General features: G+C 40.1%; 2 protein-coding genes across 2 annotated transcripts; one reads left to right on the top strand and one right to left on the bottom strand.

Annotated features, from left to right (window-relative positions):
- Positions 1 to 1,418: 1,418 nt before the first annotated feature.
- LOC124151806 (F-box only protein 7-like) lies at positions 1,419 to 15,835 on the bottom strand. The gene is made up of 10 exons (XM_046524445.2): positions 15,581 to 15,835; positions 12,544 to 13,072; positions 11,087 to 11,225; positions 10,200 to 10,289; positions 9,135 to 9,224; positions 8,656 to 8,708; positions 6,325 to 6,448; positions 3,324 to 3,361; positions 2,513 to 2,690; positions 1,419 to 1,948 (listed from the first exon to the last, which is right to left on the bottom strand). Exons 1-10 carry the CDS (start codon positions 15,703 to 15,705, stop codon positions 1,740 to 1,742), a joined length of 1,575 nt encoding a protein of 524 aa, XP_046380401.2. The 5' UTR covers positions 15,706 to 15,835; the 3' UTR covers positions 1,419 to 1,739.
- Positions 15,836 to 18,191: 2,356 nt separating this feature from the next.
- LOC124151807 (phosphoglycerate kinase 1-like) lies at positions 18,192 to 19,967 on the top strand. Its single transcript, XM_046524447.2, has one exon. It carries the CDS (start codon positions 18,235 to 18,237, stop codon positions 19,483 to 19,485), a length of 1,251 nt encoding a protein of 416 aa, XP_046380403.2. The 5' UTR covers positions 18,192 to 18,234; the 3' UTR covers positions 19,486 to 19,967.
- The last annotated feature ends 553 nt before the right edge of the window (positions 19,968 to 20,520 follow it).

Here is a 20,520-nt window from a genome sequence, read left to right as displayed (position 1 = left end):
AAGAAATCGTACAACTTTATGGATAACAACTTCTGGTTTATTGCATATAGCGACATTTCGATGTAGAAACTTACAGCATTATCAAGCTGGAGTGGTAAGAATCTACACCGAAATGACGCTGTATGCATAAACCAGAAGTTGCTATCCATAAAGTTGTACGGTTTCTTACTTGAACGCATTGTTCAACCCCATTTCACCTCCCCTCACCACCTCGAAGCAGCTTAAACCTAACACACTCACTCACCTACTACATGAACTGGAAGCAAAAATGAGAACTAGACTGTTTTATATTAAATTCATGTAGAGCGCTTTTGTATGAAAATAAATTTCTATCCAGACAAACATGACAAATGAGCCTCTTAAGTTTTATGTTTTATTTATGTACAGGCACAAACATGTCTGAACATGTTTCCATCAAATGTTGATTGGAAAAGCCAAACTATAGAAGAGACACAGTTCCTCTGTTACACAGACCAATATACACTGTACAGTTGAGACGTACTCTGGGGTACCGGGTAGTGTTTGTCTCCTTGACATGTTACCCCAGCCTCTGACTGGGCCAATCAACACAGAAGGCCATGGATCATCATTCACATACATCTACACACAAAGTGTTTTGGGATTGCATCAATTGTTAGCCTTGCAGTCTGTTTGACACAAAATACAAATTCATGATTTGTAGATATATAAGAGAGTCCTGATAGGATACTGTTAAAACACTAAAAAAACTATTATAAACATCAGATGAGTCAAACTTTATCATAAAAGATTAACAAAAAGTGTCCATAAAACTTGCTTAGTGTATATTAAGACTTTACTTTTTATTGTAATTGTGCTATTATAAGGGTTAACGCTATTTTCAGGGCATTATCATTTGCAAAAGCCTGAGGTCTTCCATTAACTGTCGGACGAAGGAGGGCAGTTGAAACAACCAGCTATAAAATGTCATAAAAGTTCAGCATAACATATCTTATGACACAAAAAAACAACAGTCAATGATTGTGAAAAACAAAAATTCCAGTAATGACACGAAAGCAGAACTAGCTGTCACCATGTTTTCCTACAGACAGATATTATTTTTGCTTTGTAAATTCAACTTGACAGCTTGTCCGCTGTTTGTGTTTGTTTTTTAAACAACTAAGCTGAACAAATACTGACTGCTAGCAAAAGGCCAAAATTACTCTGACCGCTGCAATCTGTGTGAATATCTTTGAGTCTAAACGTCTAAACGCCCGAATAAGGTCCTTCTTTTTACATCATTTTACATTATTTTCGTTAGATTTAGGTCATTAGAACAGGTCTTCAGCAACCCATGCTTGCCATTACAAGCGACTGTGATTGTCATAAGAGGCGACTAATGGGATCTAGTGGTCAGGCTCGCCAACTTGGATGATGCATGTCATTGTATTCCATTTGCGTAGATTGATGCTCATGATGTCAATCAATGGATTGTCTGGTCCAGACTCGATTATTTACAGACCGACATGATATAGCTGGAATATTGCTGAGTGCGGCATAAACAAGAAACAATCAAACAAACATTAGATTTTATGATAGCATAATGGACAGTTATTAGCTGACCTTTCTAGACCAACAGAATCTTACTAGACTAGCTGCCAAAATCAACTTGTGACTTGTGACTCCCTCATCAGGACCCTCATATATTCTCTTGAAATTCAAAGTCCATACTGACAGGAACCAATTCATTTATCCTTTGCATTTCAAATCTACTCAGCTCTTTAGAACATCCCAGGACCACCCCCAAATCCACCCATCCATCCTCTTCCCCTCCCCAACCCCCCGCCGCCACCCCGACCCCCTCTCCTCCCCCCTCTTGGACCGGGGAATATGTTGTGGTCAGAGAGGGGTCCAAAGGGGTCAAATCTCGGTTGGGGGAGTAGAGGCTGCAGTGGGTTCCGCCCTCGTCTCCCGAGTGGATCGGGAACACCTGTTGAGCAGAACATTGTCGACTTATGACAGTCATATGATTACTTGGATAGTGTCATGCAATAAGTCTGTCTGATAAACTTGGTATCACAATCCAGTAAATATGCAAACGTCACCTAGGAGGGATACTTTTAAGATCCAAACATCGATGCAATGTCTGCTTGTTTCTGTTGACAAACATGGCGGCATATCATTTGGCACTACATTACAGATGGGGCGATTCACTCACACACTATTCATATGCAGTTTCTTAATTGAGTGAAAATACTTACAAAACATTGATTATTTTAAGAATAATATTTAATGATAAAGAGATCATTAACCTTGGTGTTTTTGCATCGTCAATATCAATATTAGGAAAAAAAAATGTAGAAAGGCTTGCATAATATAATTTTTTTATTTCTAAGACATGATATTGATGTTATGGAAACAGACTTGGTTAATAATCTCTATATACTTAAAAAGTATGCATTAAAATTTGATAATAACAATAGCACTAATTTAAGTTTGCTCTTTCACAAGTTTGCAGAATCTTCTTTGATCTGGAATCTTGTACACTTCCTACCTTGGAAGGGAGGGTTGAGGTCGTAGTCCCCACCCACAATCCCCCCATTGTAGGGAGCCATGGGGGCAAATGGGTGATGGGGGCGCTGCTGCATCCACACCTGTCCTGGGGTAATAATCGTCATTTCTCGCATCGCCTTCCTCGCCTCTTTGCGACTCCGGTACTGTGCTTTGTACAGCTGGCAAATACACCACAGCATAAACATGAACTTCAAGAAGGAGAAGGGACTAAAACATGGCTAAATCTGGCCATGATCCCTAACCAGTGACAGAAACAAATGGCGTTTGGACATTTCCATGATTTAATATCTGATATTGATTCTTCTGTGTATTTACCAAGTTTGAATATGAACCGATCTGTAGCCTTCAAACAATGCAGTAGTCGTCTGTTCAAAAACCTGTATTAGTTATACCGTAATCGTCTTTTAAAGCACTAAAGGGTGACCACTGACCAACTTTAAGACCAATCTACAAGTTATCTTTGCATGACATGGCTGTATTTTCTTGTGCATGATAAGTCATATCTAACAGCTGTGTAGAAGGGTGGTACATCCCTGTCAACTGCTATCATCTGTAGCCATCATCACATATCACCTTCCTTACACCACATATCCCGTGAAGATCCGGGGTAGAATAGGTCTCCAGCAACCCAAGCTTGCCGTAAAAGCCGACTATACTTGTCGTAAGAGGCGACTAACAGGATCGGGTAGTCAGGCTGTTCCTGACTTGATTATTTACAGACCACTGTCATATAGCTGGAATATTGCTGAGTGTGGCGTATATAAACCTACCTTAGATCACAAATCACTTACCTCATACCAGTTCAAGGACAAGGAATTGTTCCCTCGGCCTGTAATGACAGAATTGCACTTATAAGTGAAAATCCCCATCATACCTGTAGGTGTTGCCTGTATACATTCAGTACTAAACATGACGTCAGGAAAACAATGCTCCCACTGTGTCTTCACTTGCACTGTGCCTACGCTCCTTCTCTGCCTACTCTCCAACTGCGCCTATGCTTCAACTGTGCCTACGCTCCTTCTCTGCCTATGCTCCCACTGTGCCTACGCTCCTTCTCTGCTTATGCTCCCACTGCGCCTATGCTCCCACTGTGCCTACGCTCCTTCTCTGCCTACTCTCGAACTGCACCTATGCTCCCACTGTGCCTACGCTCCTACTGTGCCTACACTCCTTCTCTGCCTACGCTCCCACTGTGCCTATGCTCCTTCTCTACCTACGCTCCCACTCTGCCTTTGCTCCCACTCCGCCTTTGCTCCTTCTCTGCCTACGCTCCCACTCTGCCTTTGCTCCCACTCCGCCTATGCTCCCACTCTACCTACGCTCCCACTGTGCCTATGCTCCTTCTCTGCCTACGCTCCCACTCCGCCTATGCTCCCACTGTGCCTACGCTCCTACTGTGCCTACGCTCCCACTCCACCTATGCTCCCACTGTGCCTACGCTCCCACTGTGCCTATGCTCCTTCTCTGCATACACTCCCACTCCGCCTATGCTCCCACTGTGCCTACACTCCTACTGTGCCTACGCTCATTCTCCGCCTATGCTCCCACTCTGCCTATGCTCCCACTCCACCTATGCTCCCACTGTGCCTACGCTCCCACTGTGCCTATGCTCCTTCTCTGCGTATGCTCCCGCTCCGCCTATGCTCCCACTGTGCCTACACTCCTACTGTGCCTACGCTCCTTCTCTGCCTACGCTCCCACTCTGCCTTTGCTCCCACTCCGCCTTTGCTCCTTCTCTGCCTAGGCTCCCACTCTGCCTATGCTCCCGCTCTGCCTTTGCTCCCACTCCGCCTATGCTCCCACTCTGCCTACGCTCCCACTGTGCCTAAGCTCCCACTCTGCCTATGCTCCTTCTCTGCCTATGCTCCCACTCTGCCTATGCTCCCGCTCCGCCTATGCTCCCACTGTGCCTATGCTCCTTCTCTGCCTATGCTCCCACTCTGCCTACGCTCCTCCTGTGCCTATGCTCCTTCTCTGCCTATGCTCCCACTCTGCCTATGCTCCCACTCCGCCTATGCTCCCACTCCGCCTATGCTCCCACTCCGCCTATGCTCCCACTCTGCCTATGCTCCCACTCTGCCTACGCTCCTCCTGTGCCTATGCTCCCACTCTGCCTATGCTCCCACTCCGCCTATGCTCCCACTCTGCCTATGCTCCCACTCCGCCTACGCTCCCACTGTGCCTATGCTCCTGCTCCGCCTATGCTCCCACTCTGCCTATGCGCCCACTGTGCCTACGCTTTTCTCTGCCTACACTTCAACTTTGCCAACAGTCCCATGTGTCTGATGTTAAAAAAATGGCTGCATGAATTATCATCACTAGGTACCTGTTTATGTCTTACAAGAAGAAATGCTCACCAAAACAATGTAGCCACAATGGGAAATATAACAGAGGCACTTTGGGACTATACGCAGAATGAGATGTAACCGACTTCACGAGCAACGACAAACACCAAGATACAGAGACACACAGCCAGGTCATGACTATCATCTTAAAATACAAAACATCACCTTCAACACTCAAACAAACAAGAAAATAATAACTTGAAACAGATATTTACAATGCTTTTAAAATACACCATTCACCAGAAAATAATGTAATATATGACCTATTTTTTAAAATTCATTTTGGAAACAGGGACTGCTTCCAGTCTAATCCCCACATGAGTCGGCTCATACAACAATCCTGGGAAACTAGGCCCCATTTCAATAATCCCACTACTAAACCAGTCTCAGGCGAATTCTGCCACTCTGTGATCGCCAAAAGATTTGCAGAAAATGTAACTTACCATGGAATTGCAGAAAAAATGCAGAATTTGTCCTTTCAATATTTTAACACCAATTTTCATTATTTTCAAGCTTTTCTATTGAATTTTGCACTCAAATGATCCCAAAACATTTAACATGTGATTCAAATGAACAAAATATGAATCCTAAAATAAAACTGAATTTAAAATATATAATGGTCAATTTTAAACATTCTCGTGGTATCATGACTACATATAGTTGACATGTTAAACCAAATCTGAAACGTCTAAATGCTAGAGACTCAAATTTGTAAAAAAAACAAATAAGTGTTAACAAAGGGCAAATGGTTATGTGTTCACTGCATATTTACTGCAGAATTTTGATAATTTTACCGCAGAATTTGTCGAGAACTGCCAAACATATAAAGCCAGACTTTTGTTTAAACTTGGTTTATGAATCCACTGACTCCAATAAATTAAAATGTGAAATTAAAAGATAGATGAAAAACAGTTCTGTTTTTAAACCAACGACCAGAAATAAGTAAAATGTATTTTAATTTTTTTCGACCCCCGGATCCAAATTGTTGGACTAAAATCCGCACATAAAAAGAAAGAAAAAAGTCTTGCCTAAGCTTAAAGACTGTCCTAGTGCTACAGTTGCGGTGCTCAATGATGGCCAGTACCCCATGCTGTGTTCACACAATCACCACTTGTATCACACACAGAAACATGTAACGTAACTCTCTTCTAATGTGAGAGCTTCACTTCTTATTTCACTTCCCACTGTTCTATTCATAATAAAAGCTTTCCTAACCAACATGTCCTGAGTGGGGAAGTTGGTTTAAAGCCACTTTCAACTTTGAGGAAAGAGATGCAGGTCTTTGACGTTAAGAACGGTGGTGATATCCCCGACTGGGTACAGTGTTGAAATGTTTAAAATTAATCTTTCCCTGGAAGTCTAGTATACCCTGGTATACTATCTGAGACACTAAGTGCTTACCAGGCTTAAGGTATGGAAAGGGCAACAAGGGACACATGATACTCACTTCCAAAGTCGCGGAGGTAGCGCCGCCGCCAGACAGCCCTGTCTCTGGCAAGGGAATGAAAGTGTTGACATGTTCTGTCCATCTTTAGGAGACTCGCACTGTCCAGGAAACCAAGAATCTTCAACTAGGAGACAAAGGAAAAAACATTTTGACTGAACATTGTTGAGCGAAGTCCTGCTTGTGTGATGATGACCATGCTTTCTGGCATCAACCACTATGACACCAATGACCTTGACTGCAGGGAAACATTAAGTCATGTGCCTATTTACATGACCCTATAAAAGGGCGAGTAAACTGAAAAAAAAGACGGCGATTTTGTTGTGAATATCAATTATCCTAGACACATTTAGTCAATTTCCAAATGACAAAAGATCATAATATACATACAAAGTATTTAAATGTCAAAGTTAAAGTGCTGAAATCCCATGCTCCATAATCGGCTTCTAAAAAACTATTTGGGGGCGTGGCCTAAAGCACTCTGCACAGGGTGCAAGACAAATATTTTCACTGGCTGATATGTTAATCCCATTTATCTATCTTCTGATTTTAACCAGCTGTACACAACTGTTTCTGCTATTACTGTTAATCCTACAAACATAACAGTGAGTGAGTGAGTTGGGTCTTTATCGCTGCTTTTAACAATATTCCAGTTATATCGTGGTGTGTCCACTTAATGTAGGAGGAAAGCCCAAAGTTATGCAGGTCTCAGACGTTGTATAAGCATGACAATTACAGAGAAACCAGGATTATCCAAATAGTAGCGCTCCCACTGAAATCTCCTGGTTTAATTAATTGCATTTCATTAAAATCAAATCTTAGTTCTCGCTACAACACTAAGATCTGAAGACATCCTATTATAGGTAATGTCAGAACAACCTTTCACGAACTTTAAACAACCAATGAAATGATGAACAAGAAGAGCTTTACAGCACTGGTTTGAAACTGGCGATATCCATTCCCGATAACTCTTTGAAAAATATCCATTCAAATTGTAATAACTGAAGAAAAAAAATATTCTAGAATGTCTAATAGATGGCCGAGATTGTATGGCAGTACTTCCAATGCTATGGAAAGTCTCTTAAATGCAGTTCGGAATACCCCATGTTAATATTTCGAGGTTGAATGATCAGAAAACACATTCTAACTGTCACTTTCCTGATCTGGTAAGCGACGCTCTGATTGGTCAGATGAAAGATCGTTCTGAAGTGACCCATAATAGGATGTCCTCAGTTCTTTGTTCAGCAGTAACACGAACTAAAATCTGATTTTAATGAGATTAAATGAATTGCGGTTTATACAGAGTAATGTCACTCAGTATACAAGTGAGCACCGCTAACAGTATTTGTTTGGATTTTTGTTTCCGTGTTTCGCACCATACTCATCAATATTCCAGCTATGTGATGATGGCCTGTATATAATCAAGTCTGAACCAGACAATCCAGTGATTGATATTGATATTATGAGCAACGATCCATGCGATCAGGGTACGATGACACGCTATCAATCAAGTCTATCATCAAGTCTGACCATCCGTTCCATTAAGTCACCTCTTATGTGACTGGGGGTCATATGATCAAGTGGTAGCCTAGTTGGATGAAGATCTGGGTTTGATTCCCTATACTGTTTGAATCCCATTTCGGGTCTCCACCTGCAATGATATTGCTGGACAATCGCTAAAAGCAGTATGACTGTACTCACTCTTTCTGGACGGTACAAGCTTTTAGGATCAAGGACTTGTGAGTTTGAGAAAGGACTTTGTGAGAAAAATCCTACCTATGTTTTATGAAAATATTGAAATACGAATGAATACATCTAGAAATTTGGCTATAGATTTAGTGACATAATCATTATGATAATTATTATAAAAAACTATGATAATAACAATAACATACCATGTAAATGTATGACTGGCCAATGTTTGTCAAAAGGTAATTGTTTAACATGCATCTATTTGGGGAAAAAGAGTGGCTTTTTGTGAAATCCTAAATATATCCTGCAAGTATACATTTTGTGGCTATATAGAAAGATGCTGCTATGGTTACCTTTACAAAACACAGAAGATGGAGATTGTGAAGAGTAATACAAACAAATATCATTTTCAGAAAGCAGTTGTTCAATATATATATTCACTGGGTATCAATTATTAACAGTATGACATGAAATTTTGATTGTAGCTTACAATGATCTTAACCTACAGTCGGAGATACAGTGCACAACTTTAATGTTTGAGGTTTCAATTTGATAATCAAAGTGCACAATATCAAGGATTAAAATATGCCACTGCTTGACACCCTACCAATCATGGCACAACAGCGTAACCTTGACCCTCACCTTCAGTTCATGTGTCAAGGACAGGAGGTTTATCCCATCAGGGTACCCCAACACTGCAAAATACATCATGTTGTTACACACGCGACTTATAGTAAACACTGCCTCTATGTAGAGGTTGTGACATTTCTAAAAACGTGTAGGATTTCTCAAGCCTTTGTTATTTTGATCAAGTGTGTGTGAGTGAGTGAGTGAGTGAGTGAGTGAGTGCGTGAGTGAGAATTAACACTCATCACAAGAAATTATTTTGAAATATGTGCTGCAGCATTAAGAGTATTTTTTTAATTTAATTTTCTTGCCAAATAAATTTTTATCTCACTAAGTGACCGGAACAAGTTGATATCTTATTGAGTGGCCCAAGTGAAAATGTTACAAAGTGTGAATTCACTTGCATGAGATATCAATTTTTACTTTTTTCAGAAAATACATTATTTCATCACTAAACACATAATCAAGTGAAATATACGACATGACACAATCACCTGTCCTCATGTCTTTCAGCAGCGGCAGACAGACATGGTTCTTCACACTACGAGAGATCAGCTTTAGGTTCTTGTAGCACTTGGCTGGCCCTGCACACAGAAACACAACTACAGTGAATCTCCCTACACAGGGTGCAATCTGTGGTCTTCCTGTTTCATCAGATGGTTTACAGATTTATTTCTGTAAGTGCCATCATCATGGTGATAAACATGATAAAAAACCATTAAACTGAAACTTTATATTTTCTTTAATTTTTTAAAGTGTGTAAACTCAGTTATATAAAAAAACACCCACTGTATTCATCGTAATAAGTGCTCCGGGCACATAGAAAATTGACAAAGAGGGGTGCTTATTAACACCAAACACGACACGATACATCTGTTTTCAGAAACTGAGCGGCAGTGAAGAAACCTAGCTTAAATGTCAATAAAGAAACCAAAGCTGTGTCAATAACAGTTTCGTGCTGTGATGATTCAAGGTTAGAATTGGTCTTCAGCAACCCGGGCTTGTAGTAAGAGGCGACTAACAGATTGGGTGGTTGCTGACTTGGTTGAGGTATGTCATCGTATCCCAAATGTGTGGATCACTGGATTGTCTGGCCCAGAGTCGATTATTTACAGACCACCGTCATATAGCTGGAATAAACAACAAACCAACCAAAACAACAAAGAACAAGGGCAAAAGTGAGCGTGGCTCACTAATACCCCTGACCTGCCTAGTGTGTCAGTAGTTTCAAATTAAATAGCTTGGATAGGGTTAGGGTTTGAAAAATTCATAAAAAAATGGAAAATTAATCAATACAATTTTTTTCTTTTGACTGCACCTCTCCATATGACACAGATTATATGTACTAAGTTTGAGATGAATCCACTGAATAGTTTAAGAGAAATTGCGCAGACAAAGTTTTTGGACGGATGGGTAGTCGGACGGAACCTTGGTAAGACTATGTACCCCCGACCTAAAAGGTCATATGTACAGTGTGCTCCAAATACAGATTACTGTAGTTAAACGCCTGACAAAGGCAACTTGTATCTACGGGATCATGACGTTGAAAGAATAATTACCATGCTGTGTGTCTCCTGTGAAATACTCGCTGGGCCTCAGGATCACTTTGTACGAGCAGGAATCATCAATCTCATTGCCAACAATGTAACCTGCAGGAAGATTCAAGTGAGAATAAGCCTTCATTGTGGGTGTGGTAAATAATTAAGCATGATTATTCATTTTCTAATGGTACAAATGGAAGAAATGGCAGAGACCTGTGTTGTGACCCCAGTGAATTTGAAGAACTGGCATTGTCCAACATGTTGTTTGTTGCTTAACGCCTTTCAGCAATATTCCAGCTATATACACAAATTCTTACGCGAGTTTGTAAAATCAATATGACACACATGCGAGTGTAATAATTTATTTATTACCAATTATCATGATTATTTCTTAATTGTTTTGTTCTCCCCCTTAGAAAAATGCACTGATCATGACCGCTGTCTTAGTGAGTGAGTGAGTTGGGTTTAACGGCGCTTTTGACAGTTTCCAGTTATATCGCAGCATGTCAGCTTAATGTGGAAGAAATGCCCGAAGTGATGCAGGTCTCAGACGTTTACCACTTCGGTGAAACCCACTAGCACGGGTATGGTGCTGACAATCCTAGAAACATAATTGGGGAGACTGCAGTCTTAGAAAACTTTAGCTGTCAAATGTCATCAACAATCTTCATCTTCGCGATACAAGCGTGTCCATTAGCCTGTATCAAAGCCTGGAAGCTAGGCTTTGATAAATGGGCTAGTGGATGCTCAGCTATGACGCCAGAATAAGATTTCAATGATGTCATTAATGCGGTGTGGATGACGTCAACAATACACTGGTGAGCGTGGAGTGATATTTGCACAAGTGAAGATACAAATTTTATGAACTCGGCTGTTTCTAACACGAAATAAAAGTGTTTACCTACCGTGTACAATGAGGAATGACCCCATCACTACTCCTGTCACTGCGCTGACCACGCCGTCAGACTCCGGGAGACGGTACCTGGTGTTGTAGAGTGCTGGCTGCCTCCAGTTGTCTGGCATTGAACTGCCACTGTCATCACCCTGGAACATAACAAGCTGGACACTTCAGAATCATTGACAATACATGTATGTTATGTTATTAAGTTTACTTTCAAATTTATTAAAGAATCAAGTATGATAAAATATTTTTATGCACATTATCGAACATGCTCATGTGACCTACATTTTTCTTCTAAAAAAATTGTGGCAAGTTTTGGACTTGCATGATCAAGCAGTGCATATGGCTAAATTGAGTGAAAAGTAAGGCTAATTTTCTGAACTTCAAGAGAACATCTAACTATGAGCATAACAAGCTCATCTCAACATAATTATTATTTGATGTTTTTGTTTCATCTTTATCTACATCTCCTTGGAAAATCAACTTGGGCCAAAGACTTGCACAAGTTCAAATATTAGAAAAACTCCAACCGAAATCCTTGGAAGTTTTTGACACATTTTAGCTGTATTTGGTGTTGTCCAAAAATAACACAAGTGTTGAAAAGAAGTCTTATTCTTATTCTCAATTATATGAACACATATGATAACCATGGTAACTTCATAATGATTTCTAAAATCTTCACTAAACATGACAAGGGCTCAAGGGTCCTTATTTTACCTTATCCTTGTATTGTTAGCACAAACCCCCAACCGGTGAACTTTTCCAAGGAGCAGTGAAACGAAGGCAATTAATGAGTCATGAAATAGTGACTAAGTGAGTGAGGTTTAACACCGCTTTTAACATTATTTGTTATATCACGGTGTGTCAGCTTAATGTGGTAGGAAAGCCCGAAGTGATGCAGGTCTCAGACGTTTACCACTTTGGTGAAACCCACGAGCACGGGTATGGTGCTGACAAACTTAGAAACCGGGATTCAAACTCACAATCAAAGGTTTCTGGCGTATCCAAGGGACACAACTCTGCACAGCGAATTGCGGCGCCTTAGACGACTGGGCCACCCGTGCCCCCCATGAAATGAATAAGTGAGGGAGGGAGTTTTGGAGAGTATTCCAGTTATGTCACAGCGTGTCAGCTTAATGTGGGAGGAATCCCAAAGTTATGCAGGTCTTAGACACTTAACATGTGAAACCCACGACAACAGGTATGGTGGCGATAAACCAAGACACATTGTCAGGGTGAAGCTGGGTTTTGGAACCCACTATCATAGGTTCCTTGCACACACAAGGTATGCGACTCTGCACGGCAAACTGCTGCCTTTCTTTAAACAGTGTAAATTACATTGTCTGAATTTACATTGACAGAAATTTTCCTATCCTACAGAAGACTACCAGTTTCCAAGAAACAAGACATGGCTACATTACCCCCAAACTGTTAGCGTAGCAGTTAGACTGGTTGCTGTACCTGAGTGGGTTTGAATCCTGCCTCCAACATTAAAGTGTGTATCACAACCCACAAGAAGTCATTCTGATCTTCACATTGAACAGACTCATATAAGTGAGCCAGTAAGACGGGAACCTCATCAGTCGTTGACTCACAACACTGTAGTGGCTCGCTTAAGCACCGATTCACAACTGGATCATTCTCCATGGGAAGCATATCACTGCTTCCTCCCATATTGCTGCTTCCTTCCATGGGATCATCTGCACTTGAAGCATCTAGATCTTCAGACCTGTCTGATCTTGAATCCACATTAGAGGCACTGGTGAACAGTGTACTGGTATGACTGGTGGCTGGAGTAACCTCCCCTGGTTGACTTGTAGGAGTAACCTCCCTTGGTTGATTTGTAGGAGTAACCTCCCTTGGCTGACTGGTCGAAGCTCCTTCCTCCACCAAGACATGGATGAGATCTCCTGACACAATACCAAAGTCATCTAGAACTGTTTCGTCACCTTCTAGAATGTCTTTCTTGTTCAAACTTAGGGCAAAAGATCTGTGGAAAAAAAACAAGAACATGTCATGCTTGTTGTAAGATCTGACATATAACAGGTACACATATTTGAACTGATCACACATGATCATACATAAGTCAGTCAGTGAGTTAGAATTTAACATCACATCAGCATTTTTTTACCAAGTCGATATTTTCACAAATGAGTCTTGAATGCAGTCATTTAAAAACAAATTTTATCAAACACAATGTTTCGGAGTATATGCTTACTCCTTCATCAGGTATGATAAAGCATATACTCTGAAACGTTGTGTTCCTCATAATAAATAAGTTGACATCCATATATTCTCTTCCTTATCATTTATACAGTTTAAAACACGTTCTATTGGATAACATATAAACAATATTGGCTTAGGCTAAAAAAAATAATAGTCTTGGTTCTCAGGCACAGCCCGCATCATCATAAAGTCTGCCGAAACAACTGTTTCCTGTTTCCACGGAATAAAAATAACAAACAGCAGATATTGTTGGGTACAGGGTATTCATTTCCGTGAACCGTATTGACATTTAATAGATTATTCCTGATTTTGAGTTTTTTTGCAAATCATCGTTCTCATTTGGAGCCAAACTGACTGTAAATGTTATTATCACACTCAGTACACCTTGAGATCACAAGGCAAGGGAGGTAACCCATGTTGTCTTTTCAATATGGTGGCAATATTACAAACTTTCGGACCCATTTTCTATGTTAAAGGCAATAAACTTGAAATGTACAAAAATTGGAAGTGTTCTACTTAAATCTCTTATGTTTTTTCTTACATTAGTACTTTTCTCATTTAAAAGATGGATCTTATCTTGAAAGTGTCAACCAGTGATCTGATTCACCAGCAAGGTTATTATTTGATTGGTTTATCTGGATCCTCTGATGACATATCTCAATGAATTGTAACATAATTTGCTGAAAACAAAACTTGGGGATATTTTGTAGAAATACAAGGTGTTACATGATGATTGTGTTCCAAGCCTATGGCAAACAAGAGAGTGGCGGTCAAAATGACAAATGCCCAGTAATCTGAGTGCACCATTGATTTGTTTGTTTGTGTGTTTTTGAACATATACCGGTACAGCAATATTCCAGATGTATGACGGTGGTCTGTCAATAATCGAGTATTGACATCATGAGCATTGATCTACGCAATTTGGATACAATGACATTCATCAACCAAGTCTCCGAGTCTGACCACCCGATTCCGTTAGTCGCCTCTTAGGACAAGCATAGTCGCCTCTTACGGCAAGCATGGGTTGCTGAAGACCTATCCTAACCCGGATCTTCATGGGTAGAGTGCAGCATTTAAATATAGTGTTGCATTCGGATCTAATCAAGAAGGCGCTGAGCTGCCCTTACAAGTAAGTAGCAGCCCCAAGAAATGAGGCAATTTTGTTCCCAAATTGTTCTTGATTTAGTTTCTAATTAACATGATTAACATTATCATGATTATTTTTAGCATTCTAAAGTACTTTACTATCACTTTCTTATCTAAACAATACAATTAATATAGGTTTAACCAATTTATCTGGTCCCAATATTTGGATAACAGTGAGTGAGTGAGTTGGGTTTAAAGCCACTTTTAACATTATCCCAGTTATATCATGGCGTGCCAGCTTAATGTGGTAGGAAAGCCTGAAGTGATGCAGGTCTCAGATGTTTACCACTTCAATGAAAACCACGAGCATGGGTATGGTGCTGACAAATCTAGAAACATAATCGGGGAAACCGGGATTCGAACCCAGAGTCATAGATTTCTGGAGTGCCCAAAGGACGCAACTCTGCACAGTGAATCGCGGAGCCTCAGACGACTGGGCCACCTGTGCCCCCCATTTGGATAAGAAGTTCTTTGTGGAGACCATCCAACTGGACTGTTTATGGCATATCTATCACGACTAACAATTAATGACCTTGAAGGATAGCACAGAAGGATCAATCAGCGAACAGGACGACATTATCTACCCTTCCTAAAGGCAGAAGCTGTCCTCCTGCCCTACAGCGAAGCCTTGTAACTGATGGCTCGACCATAGATCACTGGGAGGAGCTTATGTACACTTGACGATCCCTGACGTCACAGGGCATTGTTTCGCCGGTGTGACTTGCAAAAAAATACCACAAATTACGGCATAGCGTATTGTCACTTGTTTGAAATGTTTGTGGTACTGTATTCTTAAAGTAGGCCAACGTTAAAATAAATATAATTATATACTGAAATACATAATGTTTTATTTTCTTGGGTACAAAATCACATTCATCCGGCCCCTATCACTCATCCCGACGTCTCATATACCAGAACTCTGTCATTCACCGTATCATCCTTCAATACAGATAGGCCTATAGATCATGATAGATCAAATAATAGTTTTTGAAAAGTTCAATGTTAATGTAGATATATGCTGCTAGTCATGGCTTTGTTTAAGACTTGATTGTCAATGCTATATGTGTCTTGTTTCAATGACAATGACATATGATATTTCTGGCTAAAGACAATTCACAACACTTACACATGACATAATCCTAGTTCTGATGTGATTTTCTGCTTCAGCACGGCAAATGTAACGTCCTTCGCACCGCCGTCACCTAAACTGACTGTCTTTGTCACGCCCTGTATCCTAACTCGCAATTTCATCTTGTTTCTTTTCTGTTGACATGTGGGTTTGTTTGCAAATAACTAAACTTCCGGCATTGTTTTCTAACTGGTACTTCTCTCCGAATGCGCGATCTTTAACAGAAAGGAGCCCAGTCTGGTAACATTACAAACTCACGAATGAAAGAGTGGTCAAGGGGAAATAAGCGTGTGTTAATGTCGGTATACTTCTTTTAGGTACTAATCCATCTTTCATGTCCTGTTCATATGAAAACCCCAAGACTGCACCGCCACGTGTTTCAGTTACAAATTTTTCTATATTTTCTGTAGATATATCTACAAATCAGTGTATATATAAGTAACTTAATTATATTTTTTACATGTTTTTATACTGGGAGTAAGTCAAAACATCCATTTGAACATATATACATGCGTCTTCCAGTTATACAAACATTCTTCATGTCTCTGGGGCCATTATTTGATTTTTAAACACACACACTGCCACACGGGAATCAGCATTTGGTTTCACTCCATCTTTTAAAGCAACAAGCAGATTCAATCAGGTGAAATGATACAGAAGCAAGAATATAGGCAAAACGTGCAATACTGCAGGTAGATGCTGATGACGAGTAAATATCACTTATTAAATAAGTATAATTCACTACTTAAACCACACTGTAAAAACACATACAAGACATGTTTAGGAATGTGTTTCAATCCCAAACGGTATGCACGTTTGGTGTGTTCTATCTAAACACGTCTTGGGTCTAAACACATGAAATGAGCGGGAACTGGCAATCCGTACCCACGGAGATCCGTAACCAAACGTTTTTGGTGGACTCTTGCCCAAATGTTGGATCACCCGTATCTGATCAACTGGATGACTCGTACACAAACAAAGCGAATCCGTATCCGATACTGATTTGAAACATTAATCGGATTAAACATGTTTTCAACGTAGACTTTGTTTGTTTTGTGTTTCATCTAACAACACATGAGAAGTCCAGTCTATAAGTAGAAGTATAATCCTAAACAAGAATACCGGTTTTGCACATGAATTAACCTTACGTGAGAATAATACTGCCCCACTCTTTTCTAGATTTAAATTTACTTGCCATTTTTCTACCCAATGTGAGATATTATATCTAAGTCAGTATTTATTGTATTAGCGGTGGTATCTTGATCATCTACGATAACATGTCTCGTTCGCCTAGAGACAAATGTTACTGTAGATACCATCGATAATATTTTTAGTGTATGTCATAAATAGTAAGGGCCCTAAGAGCGATCCCTGTGGAACTCCCGCCGAAACATGTTTGGTTAAATATTTTACGGTTGGTTGGGAGTTAAACTGACGTTAAAATAACCTGGTTCTTAACAACTGGGCCCCAAAGCATAACCGTCAAAAATAATAATAATATTATTACTTTCTGTACCCTATTTTCGAGATAGCCACGAAACCATCCAGGTAGACTGCCATGGACGCCGCATGCTTCTAGTTATAATAGTTTCCCTTAAGGCTATACTTTATTAAATGCTTTACTAATTTGCCAGAAGACTGCTCTAACCTCCTCGCCATTATCTAATGCATTTGAAATAAAAATATACAGATATATAAGTTGGTAAGCAGTACAATCTTCAGCCATAAAGCCAGATTGTAAGTTCTATTATACGTCATTATCTCTAAAGAAAGAAATACGTGTTTAAATACACATTTCACACAAAAAAACTTTGGCTAGGCTACTTGTCTATACTTTTGACATTCATTTACACTACCCTATTTTATGTATTGGTTTAACCGAGGCTTCTTTCCAGATATTGAGAAATTTGCTTGAAATTAGATGGGCAAATCAGATTTACAGGTACTTGCATTATACTTATACCACCAGGACTTGCAACGATCATGGTACAATATTAACATAAAAATGTACAAACAAACCATGCTGATGCTGATGGTGACTATGAAAATTGACAATCTCCGCAGCACAGATGGTAGCGTGACGCTCTACAAATCAAGATGTTGCAAGTTCGAATCCAACCGAAGATAAACGTTCATTGTGTTGATCAGTGCGTTGTTGTATGCCTGGTAGTATTTCTCTCATACAGCTGACTATGAAAGAATATCTGCTTACTACTTAACCTTTTTCAGTTAGTGACGTTAGGCCACCTATAAGAAATTCCATCCAACAGTTGAATGAGGGCATTTTCGAGGGGAAGGTTCATACTTATTTCGAAAATATAGCTCATTGTATCAAAAGGTTTTGAATTTTGAAAACATATTCTTTTTCCAATGATGTACTGATTGATAAGATCTGTTATTAATGCTGGAATCGTGCTTTGAGAAAAATAAGTTGAGAACTAAACTCAACAAACTGAAAATGTAACTGAGGCGACAGTGGGTAGAAACTTTACCATAATAATTATATTTTGGAAAATATATATTTTTTACGAGTGATATGTTGCATGCTCCAACTGGCAGAAGACTAATCACGATATCGGAAGAAAAACCATAAATGAAGTATGTCCTTGTAACCGGCACAGTGACCTTGCCCTTGACTCATAACAAGCATCATGGCACTCAACAAGCTCGGCATCGACAAAATTGATGTGAAAGGCAAACGTGTGTTGATGCGAGTTGATTTTAATGTACCACTCAAGGATGGTAACATCACCAACAACCAGAGAATCGTAGCAGCGCTGCCTACAATCAAGTCAGCGCTGGAAAATGGGGCGAAATCCGTTGTTCTTATGAGTCACCTTGGGCGACCTGACGGTCAAAGGAACGAGAAGTATTCGTTGACACCTGTCGCCAAAGAGCTGGAAACGCTTCTTGGAAAGTCTATAACATTCCTAAGCGACTGTGTTGGCAGCGAGGTGGAGGCGGCATGTGCTAATCCGGCTGATGGATCCATCATTTTGTTAGAAAATCTACGGTTCCATATAGAAGAGGAAGGAAAAGGCGTCGACTCTGAAGGCAAAAAGGTGAAGGCCGAAAAAGGTGCAGTAGATGCTTTCAGAGCATCCCTCTCTAAACTAGGCGATGTTTATGTGAATGATGCATTTGGCACTGCACACAGAGCTCACAGTTCAATGGTTGGTTGTCAACTCCCTCAGCGAGCAGCAGGCATCTTGCTCAAGAAGGAACTGACCTATTTTGCAAAAGCTTTGGATAACCCAGAGAGACCATTCCTTGCCATCCTTGGTGGTGCCAAAGTTGCAGACAAGATCCAGCTGATTGAGAACATGCTTGACAAGGTTAATGAGATGATCGTAGGTGGTGGAATGGCGTTTACGTTCCTCAAGGTCCTCAAGGGGATGGAGATTGGCAGCTCCTTGTATGATGAAGAGGGTGCTAAGATCATTAACAATCTGATGGAAAAAGCAGCAAAAAATAATGTTCAGATCCATCTTCCAACAGATTTTGTTACAGCTGACAAGTTTGCCGAAAATGCCAATGTTGGTAACGCTACGGTCTCATCTGGTATTCCGGCTGGATCTTTAGGCTTGGATGTGGGACCCGAATCATCAGCCAAGTTCGCTGAAGTCATTGGCAGGGCTAAAACAATTGTATGGAATGGTCCACCTGGTGTTTTTGAGTTCCCCAACTTTGCCAAAGGAACCCAGTCTATGATGGATGCAGTTGTCATGGCAACCGAAGGTGGTGCAACCACCATTATCGGTGGAGGTGACACAGCAACATGTGCAGCCAAGTTCAACACGGAGCAAAAGGTCAGCCACGTGAGCACGGGAGGTGGAGCCAGTCTCGAGCTGCTGGAAGGAAAGACTCTCCCTGGTGTAGCAGCCCTCTCTGATAATGCTTAAAGACTCGATGTCACTAGAACTTCTATACAGAATAGATTTTCATCATGAGACCACTCTCTGATGTGTTCTTTCTCACATGATCTGAAATATTTGTTCATCTTATCACTGCTTATAGTGAGACACATTTGTGATCTTTGTCAGGCCTAGACCAGACTGAGGACATGTTTCATTGTCTTGTTGACCGGTGATTATGTGAAAGGTACTGTATAGTATTTCAGTTCTGTCAGAAGGAAAATATTGCAATTGTAACTTAACCATGTTAACATCCTTTATGCCTGTTTCAAGGAGTAATTATTATAACTACATCAGTAACTCTAATGGCTTGTTTTAAGATAAGTATCCATGCTGTCAACGTTACTTATTGTTATGGCATCTTTACTTGTTGAATGTATAGCTACGCACTTACAATCCATGGAAAACTATTGAACCCTTACATGTGTTTGTCAGGTTATTTAGTTTGATTAAATATGGACTACATGAAACTGAATTTTTTTATCATTTACCTTGTTTTAAGTTTGCAGATTTTCAGATGATGACAAAAAGTTATTGTACAAGGCCACAATAAATAATTAGGTTCTCATCTAAAAGTTTAAAAAAATGTGAGACGAGAGGCGTTTTCATTTTAGGGTGTATATTTTGGTATACACACTTTTTTTGAAGGAATTTCGGCCATTAACTGTGGATGAATGTGATTCACATATGATGAATGTTTTGTGGGATTATGTGTGTTGTCAAGTCAAGAAAGACTGGACACACACTCATCTTCTGTCGGTACTTGCAGTTCTAAAATAATGTGTGGTTCAGTGTTTGGGAGGGAGGCTGACAGGGTTTAAAATATAATAATTTATTATGACCTTAACAGGATGAAGTAGAAATTGCTTTTAGAAAATATTTGAAGTAAAATTTGGATCTATTTTCCTGAGGCAAGGGAGTTAATGGACTAGAAAAAAGTCCAGTTTCAACCCTTGTTGAACTAAGCTGGAATTTACTTGGCTCAATTGTAGCTCCACTAGTGAGTATTACAAGTTATGTCCC

This window comes from Haliotis rufescens, unplaced genomic scaffold (assembly GCF_023055435.1).
Source record: "Haliotis rufescens isolate VD_foot unplaced genomic scaffold, xgHalRufe1.0.p SCAF_23, whole genome shotgun sequence".
Classification (NCBI taxonomy): Eukaryota; Metazoa; Mollusca; class Gastropoda; order Lepetellida; family Haliotidae; genus Haliotis; species Haliotis rufescens.
The sequence above is the reverse complement of the archived record's forward strand: the minus strand, read 5'-3'. Positions and strand labels throughout refer to the sequence as shown.